Source organism: Onychomys torridus, chromosome 21 (assembly GCF_903995425.1).
Source record: "Onychomys torridus chromosome 21, mOncTor1.1, whole genome shotgun sequence".
Lineage (NCBI taxonomy): Eukaryota > Metazoa > Chordata > Mammalia > Rodentia > Cricetidae > Onychomys > Onychomys torridus.
The window spans coordinates 15,442,524-15,464,513 of NC_050463.1; the positions used below are offsets into that span (position 1 = coordinate 15,442,524).

The window sequence follows — 21,990 nt, forward strand, 5'->3', positions numbered from 1 at the left end:
GCCTTGAGGCTTGGCTCTGGGCCCTCAGTGGTGTCTTTGAACTAGGCTTTTAGCATAGCTCTAAGGATAAGCAGCAGTCACATGTCCCTTCCTGGTCACCACAGCAGCCCACATAAGAGGATAGCCTCGATTTTGCGTTCCCAGACAAGGGACCAAGGAACTTCCACATGGAATGAACTTTGGCCTTCGACTGGAGCAAGCATGCAAAGGCATCCTCTAGGTATTGAGAACATCAGCTAGAGCTCTTACCCCTGCCCATCTGGCCAGCACATGAAAGCCTGCTGCCCTCAGGCCCTGGCCTCTCCTGGCCAAGGGGCAGAACGGGTTGAAGGGGGAGAGCTTCAGACTGTTCCATAAGGGTGGGGCTCTAGAAGGCTTCACAATACTCAATATGTGCTCTCTGTGGCCATGGGACAACAGCTGTCTCCTTCCTACATCATGTCCCACAGCCAGTCGCCTCTCCTTACCGCACATTGGGCAGGTCTGAGGTCTGTCCCAGTAGAAATGTTTCTAGAGACCAGATGCCAAAGAAAGTACCTTAAGAAAAGAGACGAGCTGGACAGGAAGTTGAGGGCTTCGCTGCGCTAGGAAAGGGTTCACCCCTTGCAGTAGAGAAAGGGGAAAGCCACAGGGCACCCACAGTTGAAGCTGGGCCACTTTCAGGGATAGGAAGAGAGACACGCCCCAGAATCCCAAGGTCAATGCTGGGCTAAGACCAAGAACAACAAAGATATGGGGGTTCATGATTAGGTGGTTAGGGCTGGGGAGTCTAAGGTGGGTGGGAGAAAGACCAAACTGCCCTTTCAGAGCAAAGATAACATGTGGCCTCTTCAGCCTGCATGGGCGCAGGGTCCACAGCACGTCTACATCTTCAGGAGGCTGTTTGTCCCCCGTGTTCATGAGTTCCTGACAGTCCTAATAATGGTCTTCTTCACGATCTACCTCTTTCTACTCTCAGAGCGGGGTTAAAGGGACCCCAGGGCCGCCCACTCTCCAGAAAATTCCACCCACCCTGGCCATCAAAGGAGACAGACAAGTATTCTTTGCTGGGGTGAGCGCCTCACACAAGGCGCTTTCAGGGCAGCCTTCTGGCATTTGGCTTTCGTGGGCTCTTTAGTGGAAAAGAGAAATCATTAGAAATAAGAAAAAGCACTGTCCTCCGGGGGCCCTGTGGTTACCACATAACCATGGCTCCTGGGCTTTGACTCTGAATTCTTCTGGGAAACCTCGAAAAAGCAGTTCAAAAAATGAAAACAAAAACAAAAAACAAAAACCAGCTGCAAGGGGTCTGGTTATGATCAGGCACCTCGGATAGGCAAATCTCCTTCCCTTCCCTGCAGCCCTTCACCCCTCCTGAAAATGAGCAAAAACTCTTAGAAGTCTAAAAATCTACAAAGACTAAAGACTTAATAGTTTTTACTATTTGTGTGTGGGGTGTGTGTGTGTGTGTGTGTGTGTGTGTGTGTATGTGTGTGTGTACATGTGTATACCCTCGTGTGCCACATAAGTGTGTAGGACAATTTGGGGGACAACAGAGAGCATGGCTTTAGAGTTGTGTTACTAGGTGGTGAGGTCTGAGAGGAAGCTGCCTTCTAGAAGCGAAGGGTCACAGTCTGTTGGCCCTGCAGTTCTGAGCCCACAGGCAGGTCTCTAGGGCTACAAGTCTGGGCCATTCCCTGCTAGACAGTCACCTGAAAGCCTGGGGGGGGGGGGGCGGTGGTCTCTCAGGGACCATATTCAGGGTCCTCAGGCTTGGCAGCAAGTTGTCTTATCCACTGAGCCAACTCGCCAGCCTCAGACTTAAAATTTTAGTGGGGGGCTAACCAAAATCAATCCTTATGCTATAAAAATTGATATAAATAGTATAAAAACACTTGTCTTAATTAACACGTAATTGTTTTAGTTTTTTGAGAAAAGCCAAGGAGCTAAATGGCCCAGAAAGGATATGTAATTCTCTAAAATGGAATTTTTCCCGCTGACACATGGCAAGCTTTGCTCACCGGTGAGCAGCCTGTGTGACGTAAGGACTGTGTTTGGCAGGGAGAGTCATCTAAGATGGCGACCCTTGGAGGCTGGGCTCCGGGGCATGTAGGTGCTATGTCTTGGTACACGCATGTACCATGTACACCCCAGTTCTCACTGAGTGAAGATCACAGTGCTCTCCCCCTAAGTTCTGGCTTCTAAGTTATGCACCCCAGAAACCACAGGCCCTGTAATGCCTGGTCCGTAACAGGTAAAGTTAGAGAGTTCAGTGTTAGAATCCTGGGGTGCAATTTCCTTGGATGAGAAATGAGACGATGTTACAGCTGTGTTTGAACACTTGCCTCCCGTCACACATCCACCTCTACTCTGAAATTTAATCTTCAGTGTGACAACACTGACGGACCGGGCCTGTGGAGGGGTGAATATGCCCTGAGGGCTCCGCTTGTTGAGTGGGACTGGTACCCTTAAAGAGGCCCTACGGAGCTGTAGAGTTCTACCCTGTGAAAGCAGGGAACACAGACATCAAGCTCATCTTCATCTTCATCTTGGGTCTCCCAGCCTCCAGAGTTGTGAGCAGCATCTACTATGTGTGAGCTCTCCCAAGGTAAGGAGTTTTGTTGCAACATACTGAGCAGCTGGGACAGTCAGCATCTGGGGGGGGGGGGGGGCACAAAGATGGCCTCCGTACAGGATCCTGCTCCTAAGGAGCATCCAGCCTGGTAGAAAAGCCAAAGAAAACAACAAAGAGAGGATAAAATGTGTTTGTTCTCGGCTAACACCCGTCGAGTGGACGGCAAGCCAAGCTCCCTGACCCAGGCAGTTACTTCAGGGGAGAAGAAGTGTCTGGTCTGGTAGAGACACAACAGTCAACCCATGTTTCTATTGACTTGGGTCATGCGCCCGTCAACACCAGTGTGAAGAAGTTCTGCCATGTGGCCTTAGTCACCTCAGGAACAAAATCAGTTACCTGTGCTAATCGTCACTAAGGGGGGTCCTGGGGTAATCATGGCTGCATGCGTGCCCCACAGGAAATGAATCTGAGTCTTTTCCAGAGCCAGACCTGTTGCTGACCAGAAACACCCACATCTACACATCAGCTCCACCTACCAAATGGGAGAAGAAAACTATGCTTGCTTTTGTCCCCAACACCCGCATGGAATTCCACAAATGTGCATGAATATGTAGTGGCTTGAGCCATGGCAAAATGAGAGATTGTGTTTTTAAGAGCATTGATTAAGGACCCAGTTACAAGCCAGGCATCAAAGATCAGCCTCCGTTGATGTCTTGGTCCCAAATCTAAATATTAATAATATCCATATTTCTAGGTCTAGAGGACACTTGCAAAGCATATGTTAATAGTATCATATTTCAGAAGGTACTGAAGACTTTGAAATTATTTTTGCATGGAAAGATAGGCCAGATGTGTGTAACCGGACACCAATGGCTGGATCTGCCCAAACAGGGGCACCCCCATTAACCTTTATGTAACCTCATGGAGCTCAGATTCTGATTGTGCAGACTCTGCCTCTGAACTCTGGGTGACTCCTGCTCAGGAAGCCTGTCTGAAGGCTATCCCAGGTGCCTTTGCATGGCCCTGCCTAGCAAGACCCATAAGCTCCTAAGAGATGGAGCCCAGCAGAATAAAGGCTCAGCCAGCTCTCATTGCTGACCACTGGCTGCTGGCCAGCCCTATTCCCAGCTCTGGGCTCCTCCCACACCCATCTCCCCACCATGAATCCATTTCTCTCTTTCTCACTTTACATAGAGGGCCCCCTGTATTAGTTCCCTATGCTGTTGGGCCTGGGACTCGGTAGGCTAATGGTAAGAAGGGGTATGGCATTCTAACAGCTCTGCTTAGATGCCTTCAAACTCCTATAAATCATGAGGATTCACTCCCTCAAGAAGGGGCCTACTGAGAAGTGGGGGCCTCCTTGCCTGAGCTCTCAAGGACTCCAGCAAGCATGCTGCAGGCTGCTGGTGGCTTCTCCAAGATGAAGGACCACAAGAACACCTCCACTCTCGCTCTTCCAAGGGTGACCTTACCCCTCATCCACCAGGAAAGGTTGTTCCTGTCACCTTGAATCTGGGTGGCTCCTGGTGGCTCTAACAGATGCAGTATGGCGGAAGAGACAGTTCAGAGCACAGGGAGAATGTCACTTTCCTGCTTGCCCAAGCCCTGGGACAAAGGCATGGAGGCAGCGCTTTGGGTGTCCTGACAGATAAGCCTTCAGCGTCACATTCTCCATCATCATGTGTTTGCAGTCACTGGGGTGTCTCTGAGCAGGGACTCCCAGCTGAGCCCACTCATCAACAGACCCAGAAGACAGTATAGAAGAAGACTCTAAGTCTCTACTTTTGTGCTGTATGCCTATGTGGTGAAATACACAGAAATGTTACCATTTAACCATTTTTAAGTGTCTTATACTAAGAACATCTGGGGGGAGGGGCTGGAGAGACAGCTCAGTGGTTAAGAGCACTGGCCGCTCTTCCAAAGGACCCGGGTTCAGTTCCCTGCACCCACATGGTGGCTTGCAACTGTCTGTAACTCCAGTTCTAGGGGATTGGCACCCTCACACAGACATACATGCAGGCAAAATACCAACGCACAGAAGAACATCTGTGAGCTGGGGAGATGGAACTGTGGGTAAAAATGCTTGTTATGCAAGTATGATGACCTGAGTTCGAGTCCTGAGAACCCAGACACAATAGTACAAGTACCTTTAATCCCAACATGCCCCTACAAGGAGGTAGGAGACTAGGGCAGGAGAATCACCCGAAGTCCAAGAGCCAGCAGCAAAGAGACCATGTCTCAAACAACATGGAAGGCAAGGACCAACACCCAAAGGTCTTACCTCCAAACACATGATAACACAAGTGCATCTGTACCAACATACAGAACACACACACACACACACACACACACACACACACACACATACACATACACACTTAACTACACACTTAACATTCCCGGGACTTTATCTTTCTTAACTGAAATTTTGCACTAACACTACAGTGACTCCATGCTGCCTCTTCCAGCCCCTGTCACCACCACTTCAGTTTCTTTCTCTGCGACTTTAACTACTCTTGGGACCGACGGTGACTGGAACCTTACACTGCTTGTCCTTTGAGTCTGGTTATTTCTCTTAGCATGTCTTCAAGTCTGACTCCTACTGAAGCACATATCAGAATCCCATCCCTTTTGAAGGCTGTATAATACTGTACTGTGTGAATATGCCACATTTGCTCCTCCATCCAACCACTGATGAAAACCTCTCTGCACTCTAGCAATAGTTATTAAATCGGTGCAGTCAAAAGCTGGGACAGCAAAGTCCCAAGGTAGGTGTCAGGACCTGGTGAGTCTGGCAGGTGAACAGGGCATTCCCAGGAAAGCTCAGAGCAGGTATGTTTGGTGACTGGCCCAGAATCCAGGCTAGAGCTCCCAAAAACACTTTGTTACCAAAGGCTAGGTGTCTCCTCAAGTCTCCACTCAGGCCTGGGACTGAGGGGTCTTCCTCACATCTGGGTTCCTTGTCCTAGTGTAGGCTAAGAACCTATAGTCCAGGAAACATTTGGTTAAGATCCTGGCACCAGGCAAGTTTCCACTGATCCCAGAGCGCCTCACAGGATCTCTAGGAGTGGAGGACTGTACCCAGGAACGCACAGGGGAGCAGCTGTTTATTTCTGGGAAGGAAAAGGGGGGCTGCCGTAGCATGGATGGCCAGGGAAATTCACCCCAGGCAGAATAGGCTCTCACAGCGCTGACTCAGAACCAGGTGGGCAGCCACTGCAGAGAATGATGGCTACAAGGGTGGAGTCCTGGTAAGGGAGACATGCAAGGTCCAGGCTGAGCCAACAGAATGAGGGTCCATGTGCAGCTTTCCCCAGGGCTCAAGGGCAGTAGAGCCTCATCTTCCCATTAGAAGGTCAAGGGCGGGGCTTGATCCTTGGAATGGTACAGAGCATGGAGGGTAGTGAAGTGGACGACCCAGGTTGAGTTACACAACAGTGCCCTGTTGTGCCTCGGACTGCAGTCTTCCCTCAGTACAGAGCGACCACATCAGTTCCACTGTGTCTCCCGGCCTCCAAATGCCACATCAGCTACCAACTGCCACACCCAGAACACTAGGTCTGCCTTCAAGATCCCCCCTGCCTCTCACACAAGGCAGGAACAGCTCCATCCTTTTCATGGTTTTGCTGAAGTGTGGCTACCTCCTGGGAAGGCTCATGGTAGAAACCAGCAACTCTGCCCAGGTCTCCTCCACCTACCTCGGGTATTGATTGTAAAATGTCAGGCTTTCAACCTTCAGGGACTTTGGGGAGCATTACACAGCGTGATGAGTGTGGCCTTGGAAGTCCGAAGCATTGAGAGCTACTGATTCGATGCTGTTATTGGGCTTCCGTGCAGACTCAGACTCTGTGTCTCTAAGAGCCTGGGAATGGTTCCCGAGCAAATTCTTCTGGTACGATGACCACACAGAGAGAAAAGGCTTTGCTGCAGTGTGAATCCAGTGCTGTTAGCAAACAGAGCGTTCTGTCCAGGCCAGAGGACGGTGGGGAAGTCGGGAAAATGCATCCTGGCCCAGTCCCTCTGCCAGTAAAATAAGCGCTCCCTTTGACCCCTCCTTGGGCATCTTTCTCCATGTGCACAGTGGAGCTCGCAAGTCACCCGCATTCCTACCCACACTGGGAAGGCAAAGAACTTGAGGGATGAAAAAAAATAAAGACTGGACATGTAGAAATGTGGTACTATTTAGCACCGAGAGGAGAGACAGGGGAGATGACAAAAAACAAAAGGAAAAAGAGGAAGTGGGGGCAGGCATTTTGGGTGAAGAGTGTGGCTTTGAGAAGGCCAAGAAAGCTACCAGGGCGGTTCCTCAAATGGACTCTCCAAGTCTGAGAGTCAGGGTCTAGGTTAGACACTCATTCAGCAGAGAAAGCTGAAGGGAAAGAAACTAGGCCTGCACCATCTGAGGTGCATCTGAGGCCTGCATCATCTGAGGTACATCTGAGGCCTGCACCATCTGAGGTGCATCTGCGGCCTGCACCATCTGAGGCGCATCTGAGGCCTGCATCATCTGAGGCACATCTGAGGCCTGCACCATCTGAGGTGCATCTGAGGCCTGCATCATCTGAGACGCAGGTACAGCTCAGCTCAGAGCAGGAAGCCTCATTCACCACAGTACAAAGTGTTGGAATGTCCCCAGAGAACCCTGACCAGGCCATGTCCTGTCACACTAAGTCCAACTCAGAGAGCCCTGCTTTTTGGGGGGGGGGGGTGGGGGTCAAAGACTAGAGTCTCCAAAGGCCAGTCACCAGGACAGCAAGGTTCACCATACCACATCACAAAAGGAAGAGGCATGAGATCTGAGAGTTTATCTTATGGGGGGGTCTCCTAGAATTAAAACTTTTTTAAAAGACCTTAACTTATTCCAAGTTCATAATTCAGGAGTGTGTGTGTGTGTGTGTGTGTGTGTGTGTGTGTGTGTGCAGCACACATGTGGAAGTCAAAGGGCAATTTGTGTGCACATGTGTGTGGAAGCCAGACTTTTTCCGGCGCTGTCCGCCTTTGTGGTGGTTTGAAGGAGAAACAACCCTCATGTGAACACTCCGTCCCTGTTGATGGCTCAGTCTGGGAAGGAGGTACAGCCTAGCTGAAAGAAATAGGTCATCAGAGGGGGGTTTGGGAGGTCATATAGTCTTGCTTCACTTCCCTCTTTCTGCTTGGTGTTTGTAGTTGAGGATGTGATCTATCAGCTTCCTGCTCCTGTAGCCACGCCCCCTCCTGCTGCCACGCCCTCCTGCTGCCACGCCCCTCCTGCTGCCACGCCCTCCTGCTGCCACGCCCCTCCTGCTGCCATTAGAGACTTTCCTCCCTCTAAACCATAAGCCCAAGTAATCACTTTCTCCTTTGGGAGTTGCGAAAGACTTCAGGAAGAGTCGGGCTGTGGTGGTTTGAATAAAAATGGCCCCCATAGGCTCATATATTTGAATGCTTAGTTACCAGGGAGTGGAAGTGTTTGGGAAGGATTAGGAGGTGTGTCCTTGTTGGAGAAAGTAGGCTTTGAGATTTCAAAAGCCCACACCAGTCCCTCTCTCTCTCTCTCTCTCTCTCTCTCTCTCTCTCTCTCTACCTGCTGCCTGCAAATCAGGATGTCAAACTCTCAGCTACTGCTCCAGTGCCACACCTATCCATTTCCCCACGACTGATGACAATGGACTGACCCTCTAAAACTGTAAGGAAGTCCACAGTGCTTTTCTCTTATTGAGTGGCCTTAGTCATGGTGTCTCTTTCCAGTCATAGAACAGTAACTAAGACAGTGTCTGAGCTGCCCATGAAGGTTGACATAACTGATAAGGCAAAACAGAGCAAGTAATAGACAGGCACAGTTGGAGACAGGAGGCAATGCCAGAAAGGCTCACAGGTGGGCAAGGATATCACAAGAACAACTTGGACTTTATCCTAAATACTTTGAGGAGCCAGAGAAAACATTTTAAAAAGGAATAAATAAACAACAGCTAGACATGGTGGCATGTGCCCTTAATCTCAGCACTTGTGAGGCAGAGGCAAGTGGATCTCTGTGAGTTCAACACCAGCCTGGAACATAAAGGGTTTAGGCCAAGAGAGGATGCATAGGAAGATCCTGGAGAGAGTGTGGGGTTGGGGGCAGACAAAGAGAGAGAGAACAGATTTCAGACTGAGAATTTGAAACACATGCTACAACAGAATTGAGTGCAGAAGAGAGGGTGACCAGGCTCAGGTCAGAAGTAGGAGAGGTGGGTGGAGACTTCACAAGAGTTGCTGGGGTTGGACCTGATGACTCTTGCCATACACGTTTCTATTCAAAGTCTAAAACAAACGAAGAAAGAAGAAATTGTCTATCATGTGTATCTCCCACAGCTTGGAGACAATTTCTCCAAAACTCTGCCAAACTCCTCATGGCGCCCCACAGGGGCTCTGTCCCAGAGACCACCGCTAACAGACGCACAGAGCAGTGGTTCAGTAAGGGGTGGCTGAGCCACATACATCAAAAGGTGGTGACACAGTACCAAGCAAAGCAAAGTCCAGGGCCAGGAAGCAACACGGTGTAAGAAAAAAAGACAAGAAAGTTCTAGAAGAGAAGGGGCTAAGGAGCTGGGTGAGCTGCTGGGTGGAGAATGAACAGCTCAGACAGTTTAGGAAACTAACGTCTCACGTGAGGAGACGCTACACATCTGTAAGTAAAATCACACAGCCTCTCCAGTGCCCCCGTGGGAGCTGGGGGAAGACTCTCCCTCTTGTCAGACAGACAGGCTGGCGGGGAGGCTGGCGCACAGGATGTGCACATGTGAACAGTTAAGTAGAAACATCTGGCAGAAGTGGGGGATGTGTGGGTGAGGAGGCAGCAGACCCTGACAAGCGGGGGCTGTGGAAGGTGGCCCAACCCCAGCACATGTACAGCTCACCCTCAAAGATGGCTGACAACAAGAACGACATCAGCAGGCAAATGGAATTTCTCTTCTCACGGGAGGAAATGATGATCCCAGCAAGTCTGCATCTTCTCGGAGGACCCTGACTCTACCACCTGATTCTCAGAAGAGCTCCGATCACTTTTTCCCACAAGATGTTTTTATTTCTTACAATTAGGAGCACCTGATCAGATGGACATTATTTTAGAACGACCAGGACTGGACACCCAATCCACGCCTAGCAAAGGCACTGGGATGTTCACAGCACGTCTGAGGGTCTGCTTCAAGCCACAAATGAGTGACAGACAGGCCTGGAGCTGCACGAGGCGGGTTTCTGGGTGTTAAGAGTTGAAGATTAAAACATTTCTCTGTTTGTATGCATGCTAACATGAGGCCAACATAAACAAGGTTTGAGCCAGGCATGTGGTACATTTCTATAATCCCAGCTCTGGAGACGGCAGAGGCAAGAGGAGATCAGGATGAGCCATGGTGGGCAACAAGACCCTGTCTCAGAAAGGAAGAGGGGGGAAGGAAGGGGAGGGAGGAAGAGGGGAAGAAAGGAAGGGAAAAGAAAAAGATAAGGTTTGTACCTTCATTTCCACTTTTCTAAGCCTCCAAATTGGCTTTGAATATGGGTTGTAGTGAACTAGGGGGAAAAGCATTCCAAGGGATGAGCAGCAGCCAGCGTGTCAGCCTGCCTCTGAATTCCTGGGTCGTGGCTGCGTTACATTAGACTCTAAGCACTGTTTCCACAAAGCCCTTGGCCAAGCTCCACAGTGGAAAAGCTATTTTTATGCTCGAGCCACAGATATTTAAATGGAAATATATCCGTAATTCCAATTACATTTTGTTTTCATAGTGATCTTTTCCTCTACTTCAGAATAGACCTAGCTATCATCTTCATTATTTCTTCTTTTAAAATTATATTTATGTGTTTGTAGCTTCAGCGGTCAGAGGACAACTTGTAGGAGTGTTGGTTCTCTCCTTCCACCGCGTGGGTCCCAAGGATTGAATTTAGATCACCATTAGCTCGATATTGAGTGCCTTCCCCACTGACCCATCTCACCATTCCATCACCATAATTGCCAATAAGACTCTTGCAAAACTCAGCATTCTCTGAGCTAAATACAGATGCCAGAGGCCCCCGATAAGTGATGGTTATAGCATAGGCACGTCTTTGGTCTTAAATCCTCAAGCTGAGATTCCCCCGCCCTGGTCATGTCTTCATGCATTCTCTACTCCTTCTACTCCCCCATGTCCCAGGCCCTTCACAACCCCACCAGGAAAACCTAGGACCCGAAGCAGCGAGGAACTGGTGCATCTAAAACTTTCACATGAAGAATGAAATTAAGGGTTTGGTTTCCTTAAGAGATAAAACTGCCCTCTCTGTCTTCTCTACCCTGGGAGCAGCTCTCCTGCCTTGGCCCCTCACCCCTGAAAATGTATGCCTGCTCCAGGTTCATCTCCACTCGCTCCTTGATCAGGAGCACCTCTCAGCTGCTGAGTCGCCCGCTGTCTGCAGTGCAGTTGAACCGACCACAGACGTGGATAGATGAGGGCCCCAGTAGCTTGGCAGTCCCTCGCCCTCTGACCTCAGTCATCCCTAACTGCAGCTTCCAAACCAGCGTTATTTCTAGGGACATCGACACAGCTACCAAGTTCATTGGGGCCGGGGCCGCCACAGTTGGGGTGGCTGGCTCTGGGGCTGGCATTGGGACTGTTTTGGGGAGCCTCATTATTGGTTATGCCAGGAACCCTTCTCTGAAGCAACAGCTCTTCTCCTACGCAATTCTGCCTGATGGTGGCCTTTCTCCTCCTCTTCGCCATGTGAAGCAGCCATCTCCACTTCCACCTCCCATAATTCTGTGATGTCCTGCCTGCCCTGTGTGTTCCTTTTCCTGTACCTCCCCAGGAAGTCTGGGGAAAGTGCTTGGCTCGGGGTTTGACAGAGAGAAGACAAATAAATACTGTATTATTAAGAAAAAGAGAGAGAGAGAGATAAAACCACCAACAAATAAAACCAGGAGACGATTCTAGTTAGAGTGGCACTGTCCTTTGGTGGCCACAGTCACCCTGATGAAAAGCCCAGTAGCTGAATGGTGAGGGTTGCCAATGGCCAAATCAAAACCTCGAGGAAGTCATCCAAGAGCATCTATCTAAATTGATTACCGAGAAAACCGAGCTATCTGGAGGTGTGGCCATGGCCCATCAGGCTAGACTCCAGGAAGCACAGTTCTTGTTTGAAACCGTCTACGCAGAGGGTAGGCAACAGGCGGTGACTGCCTTGTGTGGATATTAACATATGCCCAGGGCTTACTATTTCCTAAGATCCCATTTGGATTCTGATACACTTATCAGGCATTCTTATTATAGAAGAAGCAACTTAGCTGCAGAGATGGAAAATGCCTTGCCGGAGGATGCACGCCTAGTCGGGGACAAAGCTAGCTTTGCGATCCAGTTCTGCTTAACTCCATCATTTATTTGTCTTCCCTTGTGACTTAGAGCTGCAGTGGGGTCGGAGAAAGCCGAGGGCTGTGGTCAGCCCTGTTTCCTTAAGGTTAAGAAGAAGGAGCTGGCGCAACAGTTCGGCAGTTGGGATACTTACTGCTCCCCTAAAGGACTCGTTTGTTTCCCAGCGCCTCCCCCCCTACACCCATTACCTGTAACTTCAGCTCCAGGGGGTCTGAAACCCTCTTCTGACCCCCATGGGCATGCATGTCATACATTCACAGAAATATACACAGATATACATAAATAATAAATAAATCATAAATAAATCTAGAAGTACTGGAACTGCTAAGGGAAAACACTCCAGGACACAGTACATGCAAAAACAAAAACAAAAACAAAAAAAAAAAAAAACAGTAAACGGGCTAAGGTGACCTGTGAAGATGGTTCACTACTCGCTTGACCCAGAAAACCCTACAAAATCATGCAAATCGAGAGGTTAAAATCTCCGGGTTCACTTTAAGAACACCCGTGAAACTGCCCAGGCCATCAAGGGTATGCATATCCGAAAAGCCACCAAACATCTGAAAGATGTCCCTTTGCAGAAGCAGTGTGTGCCTTTCCGGCAGTATAATGGTGGAGTTGGTAGGTGAGGCCAGGCCAAACAGTGGGGCTGGACACAGGGCCGGTGGCCTAAAGAGAGTGCTGAATTTCTGCTGCACATGCTTAACAAAGCAGAGAGTAATGCTGAACTGAAGGGTTTCGATGTGGATTCTCTAGTCATTGAACACATCCACGTAAACAAAGCACCTAAGATGCGCCGACGGACTTACAGAGCTCATGGCCGGATTAACCCGTACATGAGCTCCCCCTGCCACACTCAGATGAAGAAACAAAAAGTTAGGGCACAGGAATAAATTCCACATAAAATAAATGCAGATAAAAGTAAAAAAATAAAATAAAAATAAAAGTAAAAAAATAATTAAAAAAAAAATAACATAAAAAAAAAAAACCTCTCAACCAAACCCCAGGAGCACGGAAAATAGCCCCAAGCATTAACAAATGAGGTCACATGAAGCTAAAAAGGCTCTGCACAGCAAAACATACTTTTATCAGCAGAGTGAACAGATGGCCTGCAGAATAAGAGAAAACCCTTGCTACCTGGGCTTCAGGCAAGTGCTTACTACACAGAATGCACAAAGAGCTACCAAAACCACACGTCAAAATGAAAAAGAAAAACTACCAATCGATAAATGGGTCAATGAACTAAACAGTTCTCAAAAGGGGTGGGGGGGGATGCAAATAGCCAATAAATATTTTTCAAGCATCCGTGGTTGAAACAGGTAAAAGGCACTTTCCCTTCCCTGTCTCCAGCCGTCATGAACTCCAACTTAGAGAATCTGCCTCCCCACATCATCTATCTAGTGTCCAAGATTACTCACCAGATGGCGTTAATGAGGAGCATCTCACCGCCCTGCAGGTCACCAGTGAAGGCCTTGAAGGGACCCCTGTGCTGGAGGCCTGTTCTGCAGGAAACTCCTACTGGACAAGGACTTCCCCGCCTCCCTCCCCAAGGGCTACTTACTGACGAAGATCTTCTACCCAGTGTCAGTGCCAAGGGTGAGATTTGTGCCAACATGCTCAAGAAGGACTGGATGGCTGAGTTGGGCATCTGGCATGTGCTGCTGACCATCAAAAGCCTGCTGATCCACCCTCACCCAGAGTCTGCACTCAACCAGGAGGCAGGCTGCCCGCTTCTGGAGAACTATGAAGAGAATGCTGCCCGGGCCGTTGGCTCACAGACATCCATGGGGGTGCAGTGGCACCAGTAGCAGAATGGTTGAGGTCATCTGGGACCTGGCCAGTGAGGCTACATCCTCCTTCACTGACCCCATGCCCCCAGGGGTCCTGGGAGGAGCTGAGAGTCCCAGTAAACATCAGGGGAGAGAAATAAGAAGCTGCCTTGAACAGGTCTTGGGCAAGGCATGGGCACTGAGGCGACTGTAGGGACCCTTCTCCCTCTCCTTCTGTTCTGTCCCCTCCCACTCTGTCTCTAAATTATTTAAATTATGGCTGGGGTGGGGGAGGGATTTGTGCGCGCGCGCGCACACACATACACACACACACACACACACACACACACACACACACGGAAAAAAAATCTTTAAATAAATGTGCTTTTTAACTCCGTTAAGACAGTATTCAATATCCAAGCGAATGGGAGAAAGGCAAATTAAAGCCGCTTTGAGAGCCCATTTCTTCCCCAGTCAGAACGACTGTCATCGAGAAAACCATCTACCAATGCTGGTGAGGATGAGAGGCCTCATCCACTCTTGGTGAAAGTATAAGCTATTGTGTAGCAATCATGGAAACCAGTGTGGAGACAGGATATGGTAACACACATCCATACTCCCAGCACCTGGCAGGTACAGGTAGGAGGATCAGGAATTCAAGGACAACCTTGGTTACAGAGCAGGTTCGAGACCAATGTAGACTACATGAGACTTTGTATCAAAAAAGAAAACAGAACAGGAAGGTATCAAAAACCTGACACATGTGCTCTATATAAGTGACCTAAGTGGTTTTATAGTTAGTTTTTCCAATTTTTAAAGAACATATATAATCTTTATATCTTATAAACTGTTCCAAGAAAAACATACATATATGAGCTATCCAACTTATTTAATAGGACTAATTTAAACTTGATACAAAACAAAACAAGAATAAGAGAACAAAGGAAATGTTTGTATTTTAGTATTTTGGAAACAGGGTGTCACTACATGGCCGTGGCTGTTCTGTAACTTGCTATGTAGACCAGGCTGGCCTCGAACTCATAGACATCCATCTGCCTCTTGTCCATGCCCAACCAAAGGAAATTTTAGAATAATTTCACTAGTAAACACTTACAAAACCTCTAAATAAAATATTAGTAAATGATAGCCTATAGAATCAAAGATTAAATATCTATGTATGTATAAATGTGTTGATACATTTAGATATATTAGCTCATATTATTTATCACATTGTAATATGGAAAAAGAATATATATGATCATCTCATAATTTCCATAAGAAGGCATTTTTTAAAAAGTACATAAAGTCAGTTGTTATACAATTTTTAACTTGCCAAAAAATACTAAAACAGAAGGAAAGCCCTTAATTTAATAAAGACAATCTGTTAAAACATTAATCTAACTTTATACTTACTGGATCTTTAAGAGAACATTTTAAAGACAAGAAGCAAAGTTGCCTACATATCACTACTGAATGATACCAATGTAATAAAACAAGAAAAAGACATGGAAATCTTAAGAAATACAAAAGACAAATTATTGTTGTTTTGTGGTTACATAGAAAATTCAAGAGTGCCTATACAGACTACTGAGTAAAGAGAAGAGGCCAGGAAGGATGACGGGCAAGAGAATAAAAATTTTAAGCCAAGAATGTTTCTATTATCCAGAAAATAACAAACTGGAAAATAGAATGTTATTGAAAATATGGACAAAATCTATAGGAAGCCATGCGTTGGTGACACACGCCTTTGATTCCAGCACTCGGGAAGCAGAGGCAGGTGGATCCCTATGAGTTCGAGGCCAGCCTGGTCTACAGAGTGAGTTCCAGGACAGGCTCCAAAGCTACACAGAGAAACCCTGTCTCAAAAAACACAAAAACAAAAACAAAACAAAACAAAATCTATAGGAAACAATGACTGTGAAGTGATCTAAGACATCTGCAATGGAAATTGCTAGTTATCCTTCACCTAAATAAAAAGAGACAGGAAAAACCTGGAGAGATGTCTTAGCTGGTAAAGGAGCTTGCCCTGTAAACCGGACAATCTGGGCTTTATTCCCAGAATCCATGCAAAGGTAGAAGGAGAGAACCACCTCTAAAGGTTACATTCTGACCTGCACAAGTGTGCTATAGCGCGCGCGCGCACACACACATGCATACGCACACGCACACATGCGCACACACATGCGCACACACATGCACGCACGCACACATCATGATGATGATAAATACTTTCTTAAGGAGATAGCAAGGTCTAATATTGTTAAGATGTCAGTATAAACCAGGCCTGTGGTGCAGGCCTATAATCCCGGCTATCAAGGAGAATAAGGTAGGAAGATTGCAAGTTCAAAGCCTGTGTGGGATACACACAGAGTAAGTTTAAGGCCAATTTGGGCAATTCAGTGAGATCTGGTCTCAAAATAAGAACAAAAAGAGCTGGTGACACAACGCAACTGCAGCATGTGTGATTCAATTCTTAGAGATGTGAGAAGGACATCAGCACATATTCAATGCAATGTTGGCAAACATCTCAGTAGGATTTGCTGGGTCTGTGTGCATGCAAGTAAAGGAAAATTGATTGACATAAGCTGGTAAAATCCAGAGGGGACACGAAGTCCTTTAAAATTATGGAAGTAATAGTAATAGCAATTCTTTTGTGCTTCCTCAAACGTCAAGGGCTAGTCTAACACTTTCTTGTGCATTATCTCCTCAATAATACTTTGAGTGGAACTGTTATTATTTATATTTTAAGTATGGGAAACAGAGAAAAAAACTAAGGTCACTCAGCTATGGAAACACAAATGCTGACTGACAGTTGAGTCATAAAAAAATACTTATACTTATAAAAAAATGGGGGAAAAAACCCTAGAGGCTATGGAGGAGGAGACAGATTGCTTGAAATGACAATCATTTGCCATCAACTCTCTAACCAGCAGCAACAGATTTGGGAAGACAATAAATAGCATGCCCCTCCCTCGTGCTGAGGGAGATTTTTACATGGAGTTCTCCATTTCCGAGTGATGGAAAACTAAAGATACTTCGAGGAACACAAATATTTTAAAGTTTACCAAGGAGCCCATATAAGAGAACTTCATGTGATCCCAGAACAAAGGTGGTGAAAATAGAGGTGTGGGTTTGAGATCAGCCTGAATTACAGAGCTAGTTTAAGGCCAGCCTGGGGTATGTAGGCAAACCTGGGCAGGGAGGCGACAGGGAGGGCAAAAGGAGGGGCAGAGATGTAAACTTACACTGACGTGAGGAAAGGCGTGGAGAATCTATAGTCACCACCCCCAGGACTGGAGAAACAGCTGGGAGAGCTGCTCTCAGTGGAGAATCTGAGCTCCTAATTTCTAGTATCAGGTGACTCATGGCCTGTAACTCCAGCTGCAAGCCATCAATGTCCTCTCTAGACTCAACCACACATAATTTCAAATAAAAGGTATTTTTAGAGTAGTAACAGCCCCCTAAATGCACTGAATAAATACGGTAAAACACTGTGACAGAGGTGACAAGCCACAAGCAGAAGAGAGAATAGGTAGGAAATAGAGAATGTGCATCACTAGTTGTCAAAAATAAAGGCCCAGAAAGTCCTACTTCTGCAGAAGTTGGCTGTGAGCTTCCTTTGGCCAAATGAGAAAAGATAAACACCAAATAATGGTGGAGTCATAGCATCCAGTAGGGGTCACAGGCAAACTTCTCAAAGGGACATACATCTTCCTACCACTGAGACCAGAAAGAAATCTCTTATTTTGTTAAATATAAACAAGATCTCAAATATCAGTCTAAGTGTGATAATTTGGGAAGGGACCCTGCTGCAAGCCACAAAAAATATATGAAGTAGGATTTCAGCTGATTATGACAAGCTAGTACCTGGAAGAAACCAAGGGCCTTCCAGAGGTCAAGCTGAGGCTCAAGGAGTCTTGGTGATATTTGGCTTTTGATTATCAGTTGTTTTCTGCTATGAGTTTCTTGTGTGCTATTGTGGCTTTTCCATCATTTATTGCGCACCATTTCCCCTCTACTTCTGCGCTGACAGCTATGCACAGCCAGAACCCCAGTTCAAGCCTCCCTGTAATTATCATCATTGGCAGCATCCAGCCAGGACCATCCCCAGATGAAGGAAAGCATCTTATCAGAGATACCTCTGTACTCTCTATAACAGACTTAAGTATCCAGACTACCTGTTTGAGAAGGCCTGGCAGATGTGCTAATTAAGCTTAATTTTCTGCTTTCCAAAGTCTTATGTTTAATTTTAGATTTATCCTTAAGAATTATCTCAGAACTAAGGGTTCCAACTTACAGGTACATCTAGCTGTGATGGAAGTTGCCTAGCCAAGTTGCCTAGCAACCAAGCACACTTGCCAGAAATGGCAGGAGCAGAGATAGCTTGGATAGATACGGGTTAAAGGGATAAAAGGCAGTTTTATTTTCAGAGGAGACTAGACGGAGAGGAGAGAAAAGAATGGGAGAACTAGATGGAGAACTAGAAGAATGAGATGGAAGATGAGGAAGAGCCAGATGGGGAAGAACGAGATGAGAAAGACCAAGATGAGGCAGAACTAAGATGAGACAATTAACATAGAACTTAGAGGGGACAGCAGATAAAGGCAGAGAGAAACCAGGCAAGAAAGGAGCTAGGCATGAGAACAGACCTGAAGCTGTGTAGATAGGATTTCATCCCAGAGGAATAAAGCAGACAGACTAAGAGCTCGGTGAACTTAGATTCATTTCCCGAAAACAATTCTCGTTGTTCGTAGTTTCTCTTCTGAGCCCCTGGGAAGCAGATCATTAGGGCTGGTCCTATATTACTATTCCAGAGGGTCCTTCAGCCTTAGGTCTATTTTCCTTCCTTTCTTTGAGATTTATCAATTCATTTCTTATATTTTATGTGATGAGTATGAGCATGTAAGTACAGGTGCCCACGGAAGCCAGAGGAGGGAGTCTGATCCCTTGGAGCCTGAGTTACAAGTGGTTGTGAGCCACCTTGTGTGAGAGCTGGGAACCAAACTCAGGTCCTCTGCAAGAGCAGTACTCACTCTTAACCGGAGTCTCACTACATAGCCCTGGCTGTCCTGGAACTCAGAGATCCTCCTGCCTCTGCCTCCTGAGGGCTGGAATTAAGGGCGTGCACCACCACACCTGGCTACAAAATATTTTCAAGAAAGAGGTCACCATTATAGAACCAATAACCTTCCAGAAATCTCTCCTTGAGAAGTAGAAGAGAGAGATCCTTCTCACATCTAAGTCAGCAGGGTTTTTCTTGGGGGGAGAGAGCGTGGGGGGAGCTTACAAACAACTGATCTTTCTGAAGAAATTAGGTAATAATACCATAAAGAGGAGGGACAAAATGACCTCCAGGACCTGGCTGCCTATGAGAGTGGGCAGTGCTGTTGAACTTCAGAATCATGCCGAATAGCCCCATCGCCGTCAACATCAGCCAACCTTGCCAATGCATGAGATTACCCACGGAGCCAGACTTCCAGATGCCAGTTCACTACCTTGTTTATATAGAACTAAACATCAAGACACAATGCGATTGTCTCCCCATCCCACTCACACTTCTGGAAAGAACAGCGAATGCCCAAGCGCACACACAGCTCTGGAGACAGAATCTGACTAGTCTACTTCAAAAATTCCAGCCTTCTACTGGAACTGCACCAGAATCCCATGGGTTCCTGGAACTCCAGTCTGGCTGGGAAGCTTCCAGAGAATTCTGGATACATCTCATGGGGTAGAGCTGTTTCCCAACTGTGCTGTAAGTCTGGAGCAATTCTCAAAGACTTCCAAAGAGAAAGGACAGTAGAAGATGAAGAATTTGGGAGGCAGATTTGATAAGCAATCAAAATATCTGATTCTATTGAAGCAAGAAGTATTTCCTTTTTCGACTCTTCCATAATAATATTGATAATTTATGTGTCGGGGCAGTGGACCATAGTAATTGGGGTGCATGGACTTTCACCACCAGCCTAAGTTCAAGGTTTGCTTCCCACAGTTAGTGCCCACACAGCCATGGCAAATGTCCGTCTAATCCTGGTTTCTGAATCTCCACAATGGAAATAATAATAGTCCTTTCCTCAAAGACGCTTAAAATGAAATACTCCATGTGAAGTGTTTAATACTCGGTGAATGTTAGCTATCATTTCTGTCAAAAGCCAAGTAACCCTGGCAAACACACAAAAAAAGCAAATGCAACTGTAATCCCCCCATCCATTTCAAAGCATATAATTCCAATTGTTACGGGTGTATTTTCAAAGAGCAAAAGGCTAGTGCTTTCTAATCCATGACTTGCTATTTAAATCCACCCTGGAGCTCTAAGCTTCTCCTGTGTGATTCAGTATTCTGTACAGAGTAGTGTTTAAAGGCCATGGAGCATCCCTCCAGGTGAGTTTACTTTGACAACCCTGCCCTCTTCCCTCGAGATGTAGATCACACTTCCTCTATTTCCAACACCTGTGACTCAGCCAGATGGTGGCAGACTTTCTCCTGGCTATTTGGAGATAATGGCCTCCACCTCACTATCCCTCCTGTGGTCCTCTGACATCTCCAGCATCTCTCCTTGCCAGCCACACGCAGGCAGACCACTCTGTTTAACTAGATTCACTCCATGACAAACGGAGTGCAAATGGGAGCATTGCCAGATGGGCAGTTTTTCTCCAGACAGGTTGACTCCAGGGTTTTAGATACAGGATCAAAAACTCTCAGGAAGAGGAAGAACGGAAGATTCTTATCAGGGGGCATTGTTTTTCTAAGCAATGAGGCCATACAAGTTCAACAATTAAGGACCACTTAATTGTTGCTCTGAGACCACTGACAAAGCCTTACTGATTCACACAAATGTGTGGCTGTCAAACTGGGCAGAAGTGAGTTGTATCCCCTTAAAAATAAGTGCCCCCCCATTTTCAATGAATTCAGATTTTTAAATTTTATTTATTTATTCTTTCACAATGCCATACGTATATAAAATGTACTTTGATCATCTCCTCCCTCATGGTTCTCTGATCTCTCTCTCTCTCTCTCTCTCTCTCTCTCTCTCTCTCTCTGTGTGTGTGTGTGTGTGTGTGTGTGTGTGTGTGTGTGTGTGTGTGTGTTCCACTTCACTTTATTAGGATTGCTTGTTTTAGCATGGGTAGGGAGTTATTCACTTGAGCAAGGACAACTTACCAACAGTTACAGCACTAGGAATACCTCTCTAGAAACCATTATCGGTAGCTCCTGGGGAAGGGTGGGGCCTCATGAGCCCCTCCCCCATCCGTGACGGAAGGCTGATGGGCCCAGTTTTGCGCAGGAAGCCTTACTGGTTGCTATGAGTTCAAGGATGCATCATCCATCCCACGTTCAGAAAAATAGGTTTTCTTGGCATGACTTCCCATCCTTCAGTTCTTCCATTCTGTCCGCCCTCTCTTCGGCCATGTTCCCTGAGCCTCACAGGGGTGGAGGATGTAACTGTTTCAACAGTCACTTCTCAGTACTAAAAGCAGTTATGAGTCTCTGCATTACCACATTCTTTAAATCATAATACCCTGATCTGCTTTAAAAGGTTGTTTGCAACATGTGTTATGACCCCATTGTTGTTTGTACAGAAAGAGACTAGCTCAAGTTTTTCAGAAGCTTGTCTTAGGCGACAGCTCAAGGACCTGAGTTCAGATCCTTAGCACCCACATAAAACATTCAACTTGGCAAAAACAGGGCATGGCTGAGCAGAGACAAGATGATGCTGGGGTTTGCCAGTCAACTGGAAAAAAAAAACAACAACCAGTGTGCTCCAGGTTCAGTGAGAGACCCTGTCTCAAGGGAATAAGGCAGAGGGTGATTGACAGGGACACCCAATACCCTCCCCTGCCACCCACAGATGCGTGCACACAGGCATACAACATACACACATAAACACACCCTCAAGAAATAGACAAAAGGGTGTATTCCTCTCACACAGGGGAGTGCGGCATTCCCAGCAGTTCCTCCCACACCGCTCAGCTTTGATGAGGTCCTGCCTGCCTCCAGCAACTCCGGTGAGGCAGGTGATCAACCTCACTCAATCCCTAAAACACAAAGAGAACCACAACAAAAACTACTCTGCCTCCGTCTGCATAGTCCCACGCAAGATTCAGCAGACTTTCTGGAAGCACCCAGAGAACCAAGTCCATCATGGAAACACTGATTCAGCCATAATAGGACCCGACATAAAAACCACACAAATGAACCAAACATCTCTTCCACCCAATCAGAACTCAGCTAAAGCCACGGTCTCTGCAGTCCGATTAGGGGCACTGTGGTCTGTTTGGTTTGTTTGTGGCCCTCCTCATCTTAGTCCTTACATTATTGT

The 21,990-nt window shown here is 46.9% G+C and overlaps 2 protein-coding genes and 1 pseudogene across 2 annotated transcripts in view; 2 read left to right on the forward strand and 1 right to left on the reverse strand.

Moving 5' to 3' along the window:
* The window catches only part of Ston1 (stonin 1), a 43,993-nt gene that overhangs the window by 20,828 nt on the left and 1,175 nt on the right, over window positions 1–21,990 (reverse strand). The gene's annotated exons all lie outside the window — the stretch shown is intronic.
* On the forward strand, window positions 10,819–11,301 carry LOC118571483 (ATP synthase F(0) complex subunit C2, mitochondrial-like). Its single transcript, XM_036170502.1, has one exon. The coding sequence runs from the start codon at window positions 10,873–10,875 to the stop codon at window positions 11,299–11,301; it is 429 nt and encodes a 142-aa protein (XP_036026395.1). The 5' UTR covers window positions 10,819–10,872.
* Window positions 13,260–13,887, forward strand: LOC118571484 (annotated as a pseudogene).